Below are 18951 nucleotides of genomic sequence, written 5' to 3'. Positions count from 1 at the left end.
CACTGTTTATCAGAAACTGCAGATTGTGTTGAACTTTAACTCTGGTCTGGTGTCTCCTCCTCTGAGTCTCTAACCCTCCTCTCCTCCATGTGCATCTGTTTCCAACAACGAAGCCGGTGAGAAATCAATCCATGGAGCGGTGGATAACGTTATTTATCATCTACCATGTTACCATGTGTATATCTGTCTTATCTGTCATCAACAAGAGATTACTTCCTGCAGAGTTCCTTTATACCTATAGATATAAAAATCTAGGACAACCCTTTAATTTACAGGCTGTTAGTTATGAGATAATGTCAAGAAGTTGCCAAGAAATAACGGTCAATTTCAGAGACCTGGATCAGAACCAGACCAGAAGAACTTTTACTGGAGCTTCATGAAAACGTGAACAATCCTCCTCTTCCTCCTTCATTTCTCCTCCTCTTCCTCTTCCTCCTCTTCATCCTTCACTTCCTCCTCTTCCTTTCGCTTCTCCACTTCCTCCTATCTTCCGTTTTCCTCCTCTCCTCCTTTTCCTCATCCTCCTTCTACCTCTTCCTCCTCCTCTCCCTCCTCCTCTTCCTCCTCCCCCTCCTCTCCCTCCTCCTGTCTTTTATCTGCTCTCTCTCCTTCTTGTCCTCTCTGACCCAGTTCATCTCTCAGGTACAAGAAGCCGCGGCCCCAGCAAGACTCAGCCGTGGGACTCCAGGGCTTGTTGCCTAGCAACAGGCATCAAACCTGCTTGTGTGGTAGTGGTGGCGGCAACAGCGGCGGTGGGTTTATGTAACAGTGGGTTTGATGGTTGAATGTAGGGCGCCGACCAATGACTGATCCAGGTTTGATCGACGAGTCTGGATATGTGATAAATCTATAGATGAATTAGACTCAGAGGATCGATCACGTGATTGACGACAGTAAAACGAGATGTAGAGATGTTTTATTTTAATTTTAATCTTTGTTCCAGATGCAGCTTGTTGCTCTAAAGCAGCACTTGAACGCACCGCAACACCTTCAGGATCAATCAGGTGGTTGTTGCTCAGGTTTCATCTCTGCGTTGTGTTTGTGTGTATTGTTTTCTCTGTGTGTGTGTGTGTGTGTGTATGTGTGTGTGTGTGTGTGTGTGTGTGTGTGTGTGTGTGTGTGTGTGTGTGTGTGTGTGTGTGTGTGTGTGTGTATGCGTGTGTGTGCGCGCTCCTCTCTCCGCCTGTCGGCCCAGATGGCGAGTCGACTCTTTCGTGGTCGACCGAGGAGCATCGCCGCCGGCAGGAAGGGAGGCAGCAGTTGCCATGGCGAAGGTGACGTCTACTTCATAATAATCGAAGCAGCTCCAGAGAGAGTTGTTGTTTTTTTAAGCATGTGTGTGTGTGTGTGTGTGTGTGTGTGTGTGTGTGTGTGTGTGTGTGTGTGTGTGTGTGTGTGTGTGTGGCTCCTTGGCTCCGCCCCCCTCGACTCCCTGTTAACCCAAATATGGTCAAAGAGGAGGAGCTCTGGGTAAGACGACATACTAGACTCACCCACACCTGTCAGTCAGTCAGTCAGTCACATAGGCCACGCCCCCCTCGGTCCTTTACAGTAACATCGGGGTTGCTATGGCGACCGACTCCAGCGGTCAGGACAGGAGCTGCAGGTGACTCACCTGTCTGAGTGAGAGGACGAACATCTGTCACATCTGTCAGACCGAAGCTGCTGCATGAGTCTGTCCAACACACACACACACACACACACACACACACACACACACACACACACACACACACACACACACACACACACACACACACCGCCAACCCCTCAGCATGCCGATGGTCGCTATGGCAACTCCACTCTCCACCACATCTCCTCCTCCTCTTCTTCCTCTTTCATGTCTTAACAGAAAATCCATACGAGCCGAGGGAGAAGAGAGAGAGAGAGAGAGAGAGACACTGATCCATCCGTCTCCTTTCTGGACACACAGCGTTTGTGTTCGACGCCGCCATGGCAACGGGAGTCGTCGTTCAGTTTGATTTACTGATTTATTCATCAGAGACGTCTCAGCTGGGAAAAGGAGGGGGAGGAGAGAGAGAGAGAGAGACTGAAGCTGAAACTTCTTCTGCAGTAAAATGAAAATTCATCTGGAAAGAAACAAAATGAAGAAGTGGTGGAAACAGGAAGTGACACACCGCTCCGCCGTCAGCACTTCCTGCGACTTTGTGATGTCACAAGAAAGCTGTCACCAAAGCCCCGCCCACCTGGTGGGTCGCAGTAGCTTTTATGAGCTAAATGTGTTTTAATATCTAATTAATATTCATCAAATTAGATTTTCTTTATATAAAAGTGTTGCTGTTTCTTTTTTTCAGGGTTTTTAGTTCTTTACTGACCCCTCAGCTTTAAAGGGATAGTTCAACATTTTGGCAAATTGGCCCATTGCCATAATCCCTATAGTCATAGCAGTAGGTTCGTTACCTTTAATTGTCGGTGCAAGCTATTTTTAGAACGGCGGAGCAGAGCCGTGAGCTGCTCAGAGCTACGCTACGGAGGCTCATTATGGGATTTCTTGGTTTCCCTCATCAAACTCATCAAATACACAATCCAACAACTCCACAATGCTCTGGTGGACAAGTTGTGACCTGCACATTCACCACGCTATGAGATAATAACACAACGTTACCAGACAGAGTTGTTTTAGAGGGAAATACAGAGACTGCTTGATGAAAAACTGTCCCTGAAGGCAACGTGCATCAGCGGTTTTGCATGAATTTCCCTCTAAAACAACTCTGTCTGGTAACGTTGTGTTATTATCTCATAGCGTGGTGAATGTGCAGGTCACAACTTGTCCACCAGAGCGTTGTGGAGTTGTTGGATTTGAGTTCTAAAAATAGCTTGCACTGACAATTAAAGGTAACGAACCTACTGCTATGACTATAGGGATTATGGCAATGGGCCAGTTTGCCAAAATGTTGAACTATCCCTTTAGAGGTTCATCTCCATGGTGAAGCCTCTTAAATCATACTGTGCTCAATATGTCTTTAAACTGCAGCTGTTTTAATTGGCTCTTTGAAATAAAGAAAACATCTGTTTTCAGTCTCATTAATGAGTTTCATCTTCATATTTCCAGCTGGTCGACATATTAATGTCTCATTTCCTGTTTTACATTTCATCTGGTTTCTCCTTTTTTGCGTGTGATTGGTTATTGATCTGTTCAGCCTCTTATGAAGAGGTCAAAGGTCACAGCTGGACGACAACAGGTGGGACTAACGAATCCTGCAGCTTCACTAAAATCAACTCAGTCTGTGTGTGAGATGCTTCTCAGTCAGTGTGAGACTGGGAGTCTGCTGCCATCTAGTGGAGGCTTCAACACACTGCAGGAGCTTTGTCAACACACACACACACACACACCATACATCTTTTTAGTTTTTTTTTTACATCCTAACATGGCGTCAGTTTTAATCAGTGTCACAGATGTCAGACTCATGATTTGCAGATTTGATTTTTGCTGGAAACATCAGAACATTTTCTACTTTATTCGTGTCTCATCTCGTCTGTTGCTTCACTACAACCTCCCTCAGATTCAGATTAATCTGTGAAACTGACTGTGTCCACCTCACATCTGGATGAACTACGGCCTAAACAAACTGGTAAATAATAACCCAAAGTGTTTTAACGTAAATGGAGACATTTCCTGTCTCTTGTGATGCTTCAGAAGTCTTGACTGACATGATGAGACTCTGGTGTTTCCTGAACATAAATCAGATTCAATTAAAGGTTTCGATCTTGAAGATTCTCATATAAAAACAAACTACACTGCAAAAACTCAAAATCTTTCCAAGAATATTTGTCTTATTTTTTGTCAAAATGTCTCAATTTCTAGTCAAAACTAATCTCTTTCCACTTAAAATAAGACTCATCACCTAAAAATGAACTTGTTTTTAGACAGTTTTCACTTTTTTCAAACTATTTTTCAATTGAAACAAGTAGAAAAATCTGCCAGTGAAAGCAAGTTTTTTGTGCTCGTAATAAGAAAGAAAAACTTGATCCACTGTCAGATTTTTCTACTTATTTCAAGTGAAAATATGTTTGATAGAAGTAAAAAGTGTCTAAAAACAAGCAACTTTTAATATGATGAGTCTTATTTTAAGTGGAAAGAGATTAGTTTTGACTAGAAATAAGACAAATATTCTTGGTAAGATTTTGAGTTTTTGCAGTGTATTTTGTCTTTTTAAACGTCCTGCTCACGTTTTCTTTCTTTCTTTCTTCATTCAAAGGTCAAAAGTTCATCAAAGTTTGAAGCATCAGATCTTTAAACGTGGAGGAGTCGAGCGACTTCTTTACACATCAAACTGAGAGCCGACGAGCAGATGATCGGCTCTGATACCGATAATCAATCATCTGCTCAGTCGGTCGGTCGAGTCCAGATGGTTTGGGATCACGCAGCAGCAGCAGGTGTTCGCTTTCATTTCCTCCTCCTTCTTCTTCTTCACGCTCGTCCAACTCTTCCACCTTCATCATTTCATTTCATCTTCTCTGCATCAAAGTGAAAATGAACATTTTAAGGAGTTTGAACAAAAATGTAATTAAAAATGCACCCTGAACTTTTATTTAAATATTCACACCTGTAATGAAGCATCAAGGTCAAAACTCACAAATATTTTTCTATCATGTGAAAAAGCTGCTGCTCCCAGGACGACATGTTGTTTGTCAGGGACTATTTTCAGCTGCGGATGAATCTCTGGTGACTATCTGAAGGAGCAACAGTGTGTGTGTGTGTGTGTGTTCATGGTGATGAGGGAAGAAGTCGCCCAGAGAGTTGTACCTGTTCCTGTTGTGCCCTCCGGTGGTTGAACCTGTCACCTGCAGTCACAGCTGGAAACACCTGTTGTTGCCTCCAGTGTGACAACTTGTTGTTGACATCGATATTTGTGTGTTATCCTGCACAGGTTGTTACCATGGCAGCAGTTTATGCTTAGCTTTATGGTTGTGTTTTAGAGTTACGTAAAAACAAAACAGTTCAGAGTTACTGTTGTTCAAGAGAAGCACTGGATATTGTCTTTATTACTGTGTTTTATGTATTATTTCTTATCCTATATATTAATTATTCATGAGGTAAAACGAGGAAGTGAATATTAAAATGTCCTTCTCTGTTTACGATGTTTTCTCCTGTCGTCAGTGTTACACAAGAACCTGTGAACTGATCTGTAGTGAACATGGTGGAGCAGCTCAGAGTATTTATGAATCAGATTCTTTTTCCTCGGTCTTAAAGGACAATTCCGGGCAAATTCAACTTGGGGGTGTATTTTCCTAACATTTTAGGTCTAAAAGAAGTTTAATTGCTCCTGTTTTGTGGTAGTTGTGTCCAGGGCCGGCCCAAGCCTCCATGGGGCCCTAAGCAAAATCTTTATTTTGGTGCCCTCTATTACTACCAATAATACTATTTCATTCTTTACTCTGTCATTATAATCATCATAACCTGGCAGGTTTTTACCCATCAATGGTTTTTTATTCTGAAATGGCACCAAATTCTGCTGAAAGTGCAGCCTATTTACATTTAATCTTCAAATGTATATAGTACTGGGATACTGAATGTGACCTAGGTCGACTAAAAGTAAGAAAAATAAAAAATAAACCAACGGACAATGCATTTACTGTAAACACATTATCTGCTTTTTAAAATTTTTGGTTTTAAATATAGTTACTGCAACAGAAAAGTGCAACAACAATTTAAAATGCAACAATAATTAAAGTTTTTTGTAATTACGCAGTGTTTCTTTTAGGATTGACAATTTTTTTTTAAAGTTACCTGCCTTTTGGGGGCCCCCCCCTAGTCACGGGGCCCCAAGCAGGTGCTTAGTTCGCTTATGCCTTGGGCCGGCTCTGGTTGTGTCTGTCCCCGCATCGCCACGGCAGCGATGAATGGGAGCGGATGCAAGTTCCGCTGGTTAGGCTGTTTACATCCCTCAAAGCCACAGACAGCGTCAGATGGAGACTCAAACATGCACCCAGAAGTTTATTTACATCAAGCAAGTCCAGAGTTGATATTCCTGTGTTTATGACGCAAACGGGAGCTTCCGACTGCACGTGAACACACCGAGCGTCAACTTGGGTCTCGTGCGAGACTTTGAATTAGATCTAGTTTTACAAACATGTCGGCTTGCTTGAAGTAGATAAACTTCTGGGTGCATGTTTGAGTCTCCATCTGACGCTGTCTGTGGCTTTGAGGGATGGAAACAGCCTAAACAGCGGAACTTACATCCGCTCCCATTCATTGCTGCCATGGCGATGCGGGGACAGACACAACTACCGCAAAACAGGAGCAATTAAACTGAAAATCTTCAGATTCCTTCTTTTAGACCTAAAATGTTAGGAACATACAGCCCAGAATTGTCCTTTAATGTCTCAGGTTTGACGTCCAGCTGCTGTGATCGTCTCTAAATCCACAGGAGGTCGACACACACTTCTTCTCCCATAGTCGTCATGACACTCTAGTTGTGGCTCCTCCCCCCGTGTCGTCTCGTGGCTCGTATCCAATCACAGCTCAGATGAATTATTTCACTCCTCCGTCCAAATAACGACAACCAGACACCGAGGTTATATAAAAAATTAGACCCCTTTTTATTGTGTTGTCATATATAAAAGAAATACAAAAAAAGAAACATCGACACCGGGCGAGGGCGGAGAGGGGGGCGAGGGGGGGCAGGGGGTGGATGGATGGGTGGGTGGTTTCAGAGCGGGGCGGGGTATCTGGGGGTTTTGGGAGTGGGAGGGGCGGGGCAGGGGGGCAAGGGGGCGGGGCATGAGTCAGTGGCCGGGCGACATAAAAAGGGGAAGTGGAGACGACATGAGGACGGTCCGAGGGAATCGGTCCAACAGACATCGAACAGCTCGAGGGGGCGGAGTCAAAACAGAGCCGGGGGGCGGGGGCAGTAGAGGGGGGCAATTGCGTCCAGTCCCCCCCTACCTTCCCTTCTTCCCTCCCTCCCTCCTTCCCCCTCCCTCCTCCTCCTCCTCCTCCTTCTCCTTCTCCAGGAACAAAGTGGAGTCTCAGTTCGACAAACATTCATCGAGAGCAGAGCTGATTCCGGAGGCAGAAGGAATCTGATTGGCTGAGTCGGACTTCAGTGGGAGGAGCCTAATAACGGACTGTTTTCACGAGGTCGTAGCTGGTTGGTTGAAGGCGTCTGTGGAGTTTTTTTTTTTTTTTTTGTAAACACGGTTTGTTTACATTCATTGTGTGAATCCTTGAGGTCTAAAGAGAAAAACGTTTCACTCAGGTCGCTGTCAACTAACAACCAGATCCACCGCCAGTTAAAACATTCCTCCATGATGCTGCGAGTGGACAAAAACTCCACAGACCGTCTTCACCCGCCAGAAACTGCTGACTCATGTTTGGGAAAAGTTTGGTACTCACTAGAGGAGATGCATCGAAATCTGGGCCGATTATTAAAGCAGAAGTAAGCGATCCGGTGGTTTTGGCTAATGCTGCGTTCCAGGCAGGCTTTTGAAACCGTAAGTTACAGCTTCATGTCACAACTTAGGACTTTGTAGTGTTCCAGGCAACCCACTCGTGTTTTTCCGACCTGTTTTACCTGTGAAAGTCACTATAACGGCCACTCGTAACTTCTGACCTGTGAACTCGTACCAGATCGAACTGGTACCACTTCACGGTCGGAAAAACACGAGTTACGGGTTGCCTTGAACGCACCATAACTTCTTGTCAGCCGACGGAGTTAGCAGCCCCCGCCCTCGTCATGGATCTATTGGTCCTCGTCCCTGCACACACAGCCCTTCATGCCGTTCTCTCTCCTCATTGGATAAAGGTTGTAGGATACAAGAAAAGTTTTCTCCTCGGCTCAGAGCAGAGCAGAGTGACTGACAGACCCGTGTTTCAGACCAAACACTCTATGTAAGTGATTGCTGTCGGAAGATATAACTATTTAAGACTTATATTAACACAAAAATATTGCTTACTTCTGCTTTAAAAAAACAAATTGGCCGATGGCCGATACTGGTACCAATGTTTATTATTATTATTTATTCCTTTTTTGTGTTAAGGAAAAACAAGAAATTTTCATTACCCACAAAAAAAAACGACATTTTCGCTCACTTAAAGGGACAACGAGGAGTTTCTCCTGTCCAGCGGCAGAACGAAAAATTCCGCGACAAAAAAAAAGTCTCATATTAATGTGGATGAATCTACGTTACCACTTGTTAATGGGCCCATTTCCGATAAATATATCATTTTGTCTCTATCGTTATTTTGTTATTATTAGTGGTGGCGGAAATGCTGGGCGAGCCGACCAGCGTTTCTTTACTTTCGGTTTTTGTGGCGAGTCATGAGAATAACGCCGCAGAATCGCCGTTTATGGTCGGAACTACGACGGTATGTGATCGTCTTCGAACCTCTGACTTTAATTCTTGATGAATGAAAACATGAGTCTGTCTTGCGCCGGTCAAAGAATTTCACGGTGCGCGCGGTGTGAAAACACTTCGCTTTTCCAAAACTCCTCGTTGTCCCTTTAAAAATAGAATTTTGCACAAAGTTTGGCCTACATCGTCTGATAGATGAGTCATCACACTAATGTTAGGACATTACACAGTCGGCTCAAATTCAATTTTCTTTTCTGTACAGCTTCAAATTGAAGCCCCGCCCCCCCTGAGGTCGGTCTCAGACTCAGCCAATGGGATCGTTCCTTCCTTCCCCTCCGACGAGCTCCTTCCGCCTCGGGACAAAAAAAACCTTGCGTGGAACTTAAAAAAACTCCAGTCCGCTGCTCTGCTCAGGACAGCTCCGCCTTATCGGCCGGCTCGGCGTGATGCCCCCCGCCCCCGCCCCCGCCTCCTCCTCCTCCTCCTCCTCCTCCTCCTCCTCCTCCTCCTCCCACCTCGGAGCCGCCGGGCGCCAACAACGTCCTGCGGTTGTAGTGGTGGTGGCCCTTCATGATGCCCGAGTTGTTGTTCTCGTTGAGGATCTGCTTCTGCTTCTGGCGGTTGAGCGACTGCACGAGGCCGAGCACCACGGCGGCCAGCGAGTACTGGCCCGTGATCCTGCGCGGCTGCATGATGAGCGGGTTGGGCTGCACGCGCTCCAGCAGGAAGTGCGTCCTGATCTTGCCCTCCTGCTCGCTGATGCCCTTGACGTAGATCTCGCCGCGGTACTCGAAGGAGAAGCCGCGCTCCTTCAGGATCAGGTTGGTGTCCTCGGGCACCTGGATCTTGCCGCTCACGCCCGTGCTGTCCATGCGGCTCGCCAGGTTCACCGTCTTCCCCCAGATGTCGTACTGCGGCTTCTTGGCGCCGATCACGCCCGCCACCACCGAGCCGTGAGCCATACCTGCCGACGACACACAGGGGGGGTTACCATAGAGACACAACTGTCTGGTTACAGGAGGACAAAGTGACATTAAAGCGGAAGTAAGCGATCCAGTGGTTTTGTCTAACTTCCTGTCAGCAGATGGAGTTAGCAGTCCCCGCCCTCGTCCCTACATCACCACATTCATGCGCATCCCTTGGCTGCACACACAGAGAGGACTGCCCCTTTATGCCGTTCTCTCTCCTCATTGGATAAAGGTTGTAGGATACAAGGAAAGTTTTCTCCTCGGCTCAGAGCAGAGCAGAGTGACTGACAGACCCGTGTTTCGGACCAAACACTCTATAGAAGTGATTGCTGTCGGAAGATATAACTATTTAAGACTTATATTAACACAAACATTCCGCTTACTTCTGCTTTAAAATGAACAATGATTTAAAGAGAACAAGGTTGAAGAACGACTTGAAGCTTCATAAGCAGAAAAAGGGTCAGAAAAAATGGCCCAATGACCGTCAGACCCTGAAGGCAACATCCCATCACTGTCCTTTCAATTAGGGGCCAACAGCGTAGCCTATTGTTTTCCCCAAGTATTTTTCTTCTTCCTCTTCTTCCTCCTAGGAAATCCTACCTCCCATAAATAAAAAATCACCAAACTTTGCACGAAGCTCCAGTCCCATGCCGGATTTATGCAACTCCAAGGACATGTCAATATACCTTGTGGGGGGAAGGGGTAGTGCACAATAAGTGACTTTCACCAAAATGTAGCCCCAATACTGCTGAAACCTTTGTACATTCAAACAAATTATGAAGTCCATCACTTTCAAAAACTAAAACTCCAAATTTGCTACACTGCATCTTCAGGCCGTCCTCCATAAAGTTACCACCCGGCTTTTTGATATTTGAAAAATTGAGCCTCTAGTGCATGAAAACATTTGACTGTAAAGAGTACTGTAAACATATATCATCCAATTCTTGGTTAATACATTTTCAATCTTCCTGAAAAAAAAAAAGGACAATATTTTGTAGTCGTGGTTGATGAAGTTTGGCAAATATCAGAATTTTATCTCAAAAACAAATTCTGCTCTCATGGGAACAACTGCAGTCAATGTAAGAGTGGCATTTTTAAACATCAGATTTTCTCTTATGAAGCAAAACACTGATCAGATTTTTGACATTTTGACCATTTTTGAAATCTGCCTGGACAGCTGAAGCTACACACCAGGTTTAACTTCTAGCTAATTAGCTCAATGAGTTTACAAATGGTTCTTGGTGTCAGAGGTTGTGAGTTTAAGCCTCAACTAAGACAAAATGGACATTGTAATGCAGATGTTCTTGTTGTCTCCCTATTTTGTCTCTTGTTCCTCAGGATTCCCTAAATGTGTCTAACATTGCCAGGCCCCCATCACTGCTGCAGCTTTAATTCCTCTTATTTCCTGTGGCTGAACCCTCTGGTCCTGAGGCTGAATTTGTCCTTTTTTGTCGTTAAGACACCAGGAAAAGATCATTGCATGGCACTGGTTGCCATGGTGACGCCGGCTGGTACCTCTTGGCTTAGTTACAGCAAAACAAAAATAACAGCAGGATGCCTTCATGTGCTCGGAACGACTGCACGGACACCGAGCTGCGACCTCGCGAAGGCTGAAAACCATCGACGAGACTGAACACTGAATGTGAAGACTTCGTTCTGAAAAGGTTTTTTTCTTTTTTTTTAGACATAATAAAAACTGACAGATCAATACGTAAAGAGAGAACATGATGGATTGATCAGCAGTGACAATAGAGACAATAGAATTAGTTCCAGCTTTAATAGGAACGTCCTACACCCTCAATCATCTTCATTAGAAGAATAAAGAACAAGACGGAGATAAAAACAGAAGAGGAGGAGGAGGAGGAGGAGGAGGAGGAGGAGGAGGAGGAGGAGGAGGAGGAGGAAGACAAAAAGGGAAAACAATGAGATAAAAGACAGAGATGAACAGAGCATCTCTCCAGCTCTTACCGATCCTCAGCTCAAAGTTGTTGAACGAGTGCTTGTTGATCTCCTTGATGCTCTCTTTGAGGGCGATGGCGAAGTCGGCTAACGCACACAGGTGACCCCACTTATCTTCACATTGCTGTGGAGAACGGAGAACCAGGTCAACGTCAGGACCTGGACCTCAAGATCTGAGCATCAGGACCAGAGCCTCAGGACCAGAGCTTCAGGGCCTGAGCTTATGTCAAGCCATTTTAACATTTAAAAGCCAGACAGGATGTGTGTTGTAGATATCTGTAATTCAGTTTTGCCGAGTCAAAAAGAACATTTCAGATATCTGCAATTACATTCTTCCTAGGACAAATGACGTCACTGTAACCATTCATGTGTATGGGGTTTGTCATTACAGATATCTACAATTCAGTTGCAGATATCCACTATGTGAATTACGGATATCTGTAACTGAATTACGACTACTACTAATTCCAGTTTGAGATATCTACAATTTGATTCTGACTAGTCATAATTCCAGTTCAAGATATCTCTAATTCACCTCAGTTAAAGATATCTACATGTCCCTTTTCGGATATCTTAACTTAAGTTTTGACTAGGAGAAATGAAGTTGTAGATATCTGTAACTGGAATTATGACTAGTCGTAATTTAGTTACAGATATCCGTAATTCACATAGTGGATATCTGCAACTGAATTGTAGATATCTGTAATGACAAACCCCATACACATGAATGGTTAAAGTGACGTCATTTGTCCTAGGAAGAACGTAGTTGTGGATCTGAAATGTTCTTTTTGACTAGAGGTAAAACTGAATTACAGATATCTTGAATGAAAAATCCAACTATTCAAAATGTGATTACGACCAGTCAGAAAGACGTTGTTGATATCTACAATGTTAATTCCGGAGAGTCAAACTTAGCTTTTAAATGTTAAATCCGCTTGCCATATGAGCTCCAGGTCCTCCTCTGCTGCTGCTGCTGCTGCAGGTTACAACCAGGTGTCACTCTCACCTGTTTCTCCGGAGACAGACCGGACACGGCCATGTAGGTGCTGCCGATCGTCTTGATCTTCTCGATGTCCTGGAAGCGGTCCTCGCCAAGCAACTGACAGACAGAGAAATCAACACTGGTCAGCCCACCATCCAACAGCTGCAGGATTTGGCTTCTCTGAGTATTTTATTCTGAAATCTGCCCTTCAAAATAAAACATGGAGCTTTAATCTATTCATACATTATCTTGTAAACACTTAAAGCAGAAGTAAGCGATCCGGTCGTTTTGGCTAATGCTGCGTTCCAGGCAGGCTTTTGAAACCGTAAATTACAGCTTCAAGTCACGACTTACGACTTTGTAGCGTTCCAGGCAACCCACTCGTGTTTTTCCGACCTGTTTTACCTGTGAAAGTCACTATAACGGCCACTCGTAACTTCCGACCCGTGAACTTGTACCAGATCGAACTGGTACCACTTCACGGTCGGAAAAACACGAGTTACGGGTTGCCTTGAACGCACCATAACGTCTTGTCAGCCGATGGAGTTAGCAGCCCCCGCCCTCGTCATGGATCTATTGGTCCTCGTCCCTACGTCACCACATTCAGGCCCTTGGCTGCACACACAGCCCTTCATGCCGTTCTCTCTCCTCATTGGATAAAACTTGTAGGATACGAGAAAAGTTTTCTCCTCAGCTCAGAGCAGAGCAGAGAGACTGACAGACCCGTGTTTCAGACCAAACACTCTATATAAGTGATTGCTGTCGGAAGATATAACTATTTAAGACTTATATTAACACAAAAATATCTCTTACTTCTGCTTTAACCTGAGAAGCCTGAGTGCCACTTATCGTTCTCCCTCCTTTCACTCTCTGTCTCTGACCACCGGTGCAACATCAACACAACATGATGATGATGCTGTAAAACAAGTTGTCTGCTGAATCTGCATCAAGTCAAAAGAGACGCGACTGAAACAATAAGAAGCAGCTCGTCGTCCGACACGTCCTCTGTCTCCGTTCTGAGACCTTTCAGAGCAGAGCTCCTGGTGTTGATGTGTAATTAACTGCTCTGTTAATTGTCTCCTGATGAGTCTGCTGCTGCCGACACCATGATCCCTGTGCTGCTGTCGGGAGGTGAATGAGTGAGTGACTGAGCTCAGCCGACGTCCGTCTGTCTGTTCCAGAGACTTCGATCTGGAACCACAAGGACTCTGAGATCTCACAGGTTTGCTCACTCTGTGTTTCTGAACTCCAAGAACCAAGAAATCCCATGAGCCTCCGTAGCGTAGCTCTGAGCAGCTCGCGGCTCTGCTCCGCTGTTCTAAAAATAGCTTGCACCGACAATTAAAGGTAACGAACCTACTGCTATGACTATAGGGATTATGGCAATGGGCCAATTTGACAAAATGTTGAACTATCCCTTTAAGTTAACCAGACGAGTCTCATCTGGATTTAGGATTTAGACAGTTTTTTTCCTCCCACCCTGTGTCCACAATGTGTAATACCAAAAAAAGCTTTGTCATACAGCACAAAGTGTTTCCAGGCTCTGACTTATTGTTTGATGCCAGATTCAGACTTCTGAAGTTAAAGCTGTTGAATAACAAGTTTGTCCCAGCATGCAACAGGGCCACAGGTTGGATGAGGAGTAAACATTTACCTACATTGTGCTGTAGTTTGCAGCACTTTTGTTAGTTTGTGGCCAATGCGTGTTTAATACACAAAGTGTGAAGACAGTGATGTGGCTTTCAAAGTGAAAGGGAGAGACGACACTTCCTTTCACTGTTTTACGATTCTGAACCGTTTCAGAAAAGTGGACGGCCCCTGAACGCAGCACGGCGGTAATAGCTGGTGTCTCAGCGGTGAGGATTCTCTGTCTGACTTTTGCTCCGAGCTTCTTCTCCGTCATTAGAAAAATCAGAGAGACATTTGAACAGAGGAGGCGCAGCTTCAAACCGCTGCCGTTGGTCGAGAGGGAAATCAATACTGGGAGCAAACTCAGGTCTGGATTCATCTGGGTCGGCTGCTATACTCGGTGCCTGTGATATTGCCTGTGATATTCCCCGTGGTGGTTCTCTCTCCGCCTGACACAAACACGATGTGACGAGCTGCAGACGCCAGCTCTTCCCATTAATCTGCTCTGAAGTGTTCTGGGGGATGAGGTGGATCTTTTCATCAGAAAAACACTGTTGAGGCTGTTGACGTCGCCTGCCATGTTTAAAAGTCGGGCTGAAGTAGAAGTGGGTGGACTTCAAAGTCCGCTCGGTCTCACCTCGTCAAAGTCGGCGATGATTTCGTTGAGGAGCCTCAGGCACTCGACTCCCTGGTTGTTCATCTCCGTCTGGGAGTAGAAGTCGGCGAAGCCCGGGATGGAGGCGAACATCACGCCCACGGCGTCGTAGGACTGAGAGTACAGCTCCTGTAGGGACGCAGATCACAGCAACAGCTTATTGTTCATGTTTTCACTCAATTAACATGAAAAATAACTCTAACCGTCTCTTTGATCTCATTCCTACACAAGTTGTCTCAAGATAAGGACGTTAAGTTCTTTGGTGAAAACTGTGGTTCAGTAAGAACTCATCTGATTAAAGCTCCATACAGTATAAAGGTAGATGTTTGTATTAAAGCTCCATACAGTATAAAGGTAGATGTTTGTATTAAAGCTCCATACAGTATAAAGGTAGATGTTTGTATTAAAGCTCCTTCAAAATAAAGGTAAATGTTTGTGTTAAAGCTCCATACAGTATAAAGGTAGATGTTTGTGTTAAAGCTCCATACAGTATAAAGGTAGATGTTTGTGTTAAAGCTCCATACAGTATAAAGGTAGATGTTTGTGTTAAAGCTTCTTCAAAATAAAGGTAAATGTTTGTGTTAAAGCTCCTTCAAAATAAAGGTAAATGTTTGTGTTAAAGCTTCTTCAAAATAAAGGTAGATGTTTGTGTTAAAGCTCCATACAGTATAAAGGGATAAAGGAAAAAAATAAGCCTATTCGGGTGTTTTTTGGGCATATTCCATTAGTGTATGGCTAATTTGCATATTCAAATTCATTTTCAAAGAAACTTGTAATACAAAAAATGTTACATTTCATGTCTACTTTCATTGTGTAAAGTTTCATTGTGATAGCAGTAAAGGAAAAAAATCGCCCCATTGGGGTGTATTGTTTTCTGGCCTTATTGGCACCATAGACTTTATATAGAGTAAATCAATCTTGGATTGATGAGAATTAAACATATTTCCCCAACTAGGATTTCTTAGGACTTTTAGTATGTTGTTCTGGACACCTCATAGAAATGATGTATGGTGAAAAATATTCTATTATAATTAGTCTGTCGGAAAACGCTATTTTGCCTGTGCTATCAGACTTGATCTCTGTGTTGAAGGCTTAATGATAAATGAAGCAGTACATGTGTTTGGTGCTGATTGTTGACAGCTGCACTACAGCGTGTCCTCCACTGGGGGGCAATGTGGACACACACACACACACACAGCCACACTGACATCAAACAGCATGTGCCCACATACTAAAGCCACATGCTGCATTTAATCATGTTGTTATGGGGATATTTCAATAATATGCTGGTAAACATAATGTCCAGTCAGAGTTCAACATCTCCACTTGATTATTCAGGAGACGTCAGCCCCCCCTCCCTCTCCCTCTCTCTCTAATTACACACTTATGGAAAAAAACAACCTCTGACTTCATTGTGACATCCTCGCTGACATTATTCACTCTCTTAATGAGCTCAGTCAAATGTCAAAGCTTCAAAGTGAAAAGTTGGTCAAAGTCAAACTAATTTAATTTCTCTGGTTCTTCTCGGCTCGTCATCACATGATCACATGATCGCGGCAGTCAGAGCTCTGAGGTGTTTCATCCTGCAGGTGAAGTCTCTTCTACAGGCCGTGACAGTGTTGGTGCAGACAGGAGTTAAAGGAGCAGCCTCACTGTTTCTGATCATAAAAGTCTCTGAGTCTCTAAATGTTGAGATCTGGAGACAGTGAAGGCAAGACATCCTCAGCTCGATCAATATCCTTGTGATCTGATTGTAAAATGTGAATCTGGTTCTCTGGGCTGAACAGAAAAATGTTCATGTTGGCGTTTCCTTCTTTCTTTCTTTCATTTTTAAAATGTTTACTTCTACGAGGTTTGACAAATTTATCGTCTGTTTTCTGAGTGATGCAATATAAAAACAGAGCAGATTTCAGAATAAAACGCTCAGAGAAACCAAAATCCTGCAAACTTGTTGTTGGATGGTGGGTCCAGGTGGTGGTGAGGGGGCGGGGCTTAGTTGTGACATCACAAAGTGACAGGAAGTCCTGACGGCTGGTTTTAAGGCTCAGTTTCTGAATACAGGCTGTGTGCATTTCTCTGTGGACTGAGGCTTTGATACTTTCACAGTATTAATATAGAACCTAGAGCTGCTTTATAATCACACTACACATGGACATCTACCTTTATACTGTATGGAGCTTTAACACAAACATCTACCTTTATACTGTATGGAGCTTTAATACAAACATCTACCTTTATACTGTATGGAGCTTTAACACAAACATCTACCTTTATTTTGAAGGAGCTTTAATACAAACATCTACCTTTATTTTGAAGGGGCTTTAACACAAACATCTACCTTTATTTTGAAGGAGCTTTAACACAAACATCTACCTTTATTTTGAAGGAGCTTTAATAGATGTGATCCTACTGATGCTCAGGATCAGAATAAAAATGGATGAATCTCTAAACTCTGTAATTCTACATCTTTAACACCTGTAAGTGACAGAAAGTAAAGTTTAAACTTCATCTCACTGATGTGAATGTGAAACTCTGACACCGGGAGCTCGGGCTGTAAAAACCTTTAAGACGAGGATGTTGACACAGACGACACTCAGCTGTGTCACCTGATTAATTCCAAAGATCGTCAACACCTCTTCAGGGGTGCAGCCGCCTATTAATAACCCAGTGCTCCAGTGTCTAAATCACGGAACAATAAACAGCCTGATTAATAATGTAACAAGTGATTAGGACCCAACCTATCCTAATGGATGCATTTTTAATCATGTCCTTTTTAATTAGGGAACAAGCATGGGAGCAGAATGATATCAGCTCTCCTCTCCTGACATTCATAATTCATCGGCCTGCTCGCCTTTTGTTCGCGAGGCAACGGAAGATCGAGGGAGTCGATAATGAAGGAGCCGGCCGGGCGGACGAGGACAATATGGCGATTTGATAACTGTCAGACGACCAGCAGAACAGACACAGGATAAACAAAGGGAAACTTGTTTGTCCTGCGTTAAATTATATAAAAAAACAAAACACTAACATTCAACCTTGTGACTTGTTGTGTTTTCCTGTTGATGGATATTTAAATCTCATTTATCGTCTCATTTTCTGCCTTAATTGCTGGCGGCTCGTTACAGCGCAGCCTTTGATTAGGAAGTTTTCACACTAATTAATCTAATAAATCTCTTTTTTTTTCTTCCATCGTCACGCTGTGTTAATGCAAACTAACACGTAGAAGCTCTGAGGACAGCAGCGCTCACAGTGGATGTGTGTGTTTCTCTATTCACTGGAAATTAGGAGCACAAAGGGGAAAAAAAGGGCAGAAGAGATAAGGTGAACAAAAAAAAAGAGGAAACTCTGCAAAAGTTTGCAAGATTTGGAGGCAGCTGAGTCACCGCTGCAGCGACCGGGAGACAAATCAATGCGTTCGCCGCCACCGCCGACTGACAACGTGTTATTAAAGTCAAATCAAATGCACGCAGTCAAAAAAAAAAACACAGAAAGCTGCACAAAGGTTTCCAGCTGGATGAACCGCCCCGACAGCTCTCTGTCTGGCTCTCTCCAGCTGTTCAGTCTTTTCTTTCTGGAGTCAAAGCTGCAGCGGCGACGGCTTTTACACGTGTGTTCTCACCTCATCACTGAAAACCTGAAAAATCTGTTGGTTTCATGGCTCAAATTGACTTTTATCCAGTTTTAAATAGGTTTGTCGTCTTTGCATCGACGTCCTGTGAAGTCCTCGCTGGTTTAGCTCCGTCTCTCACCACTTTCCCACTAAAAATTAGCGGGTCAACCTGCTTACAATCGGGCTCCTTTCCCACTGGCCAGAAAACTCAACGTCTGATCTCCAGCTGGCGAGCTGCGTGGCCGTCCAAACCCACCGCTGCTCGCCTAGAGCTGTCACCATGTTGACGACGACGCCAGTGTGACAGGAAACAGCCAAGTAAACAAGGGAGAACAGCACGGAAGCTGGTGAGGTGGTGGTCATTTGTCCTGAGACTGAATAACGTTACTTTTTTAAAGTCAATGTCCGTTCAAATTACTGCCAGTGGCGTAAATCTTTGAAAAAATTTCAAGAAATGTTTGGGGGGAAAAATGTGGTACATTTTTGAGAGAAAGTCAGGAACCCCGTTGTACCCTCTCAAGGACCCCTGGGGGTCCCCGGACCTCACTTTGAGAAGCACTGACATAAACCAAAGTGAGAGAGTCACAGAGAGACATTTGTGGTTATTAAAAAAAAACAAAGCTCAACTGAGACCAAGACCTTGAAGATGTGGACTTAAGACCGGTCTGAGTACAACAACACAACACTACAATCAGCTGCAAGTAAAAAAAAAAAAAACCTCCTGAACAACTGGATGATAAGTTACCATAGAAACGGTTTAAACAATAAAAGCTTCAGTAGCTCCAAAAGCAGGAGAAGCCAAACATGGTCTGTCAGTGTGTGAAGGGAG

At 44.1% G+C, this 18951-nt stretch overlaps 1 protein-coding gene across 1 annotated transcript in view; it reads right to left on the bottom strand.

Annotated features, from left to right (window-relative positions):
* Positions 1-8729: 8729 nt before the first annotated feature.
* The window catches only part of adcy8 (adenylate cyclase 8 (brain)), a gene marked incomplete at both ends in the record, with an annotated part of 122278 nt that continues 112056 nt past the window's right edge, over positions 8730-18951 (bottom strand). Inside the window, 4 exons of the mRNA XM_083990706.1 lie at positions 8730-9283; positions 11256-11370; positions 12253-12345; positions 14495-14641. Of these exons, the coding sequence (XP_083846832.1) occupies positions 8730-9283; positions 11256-11370; positions 12253-12345; positions 14495-14641 (909 nt within the window). The remainder of the gene's footprint in view (positions 9284-11255; positions 11371-12252; positions 12346-14494; positions 14642-18951) is intronic.

Source organism: Trachurus trachurus, assembly GCF_905171665.1.
Source record: "Trachurus trachurus genome assembly, chromosome: 17".
Classification (NCBI taxonomy): domain Eukaryota; kingdom Metazoa; phylum Chordata; class Actinopteri; order Carangiformes; family Carangidae; genus Trachurus; species Trachurus trachurus.
Note: the sequence above shows the minus strand (reverse complement) of the source record. Positions and strands in the feature narration are given on the sequence as shown.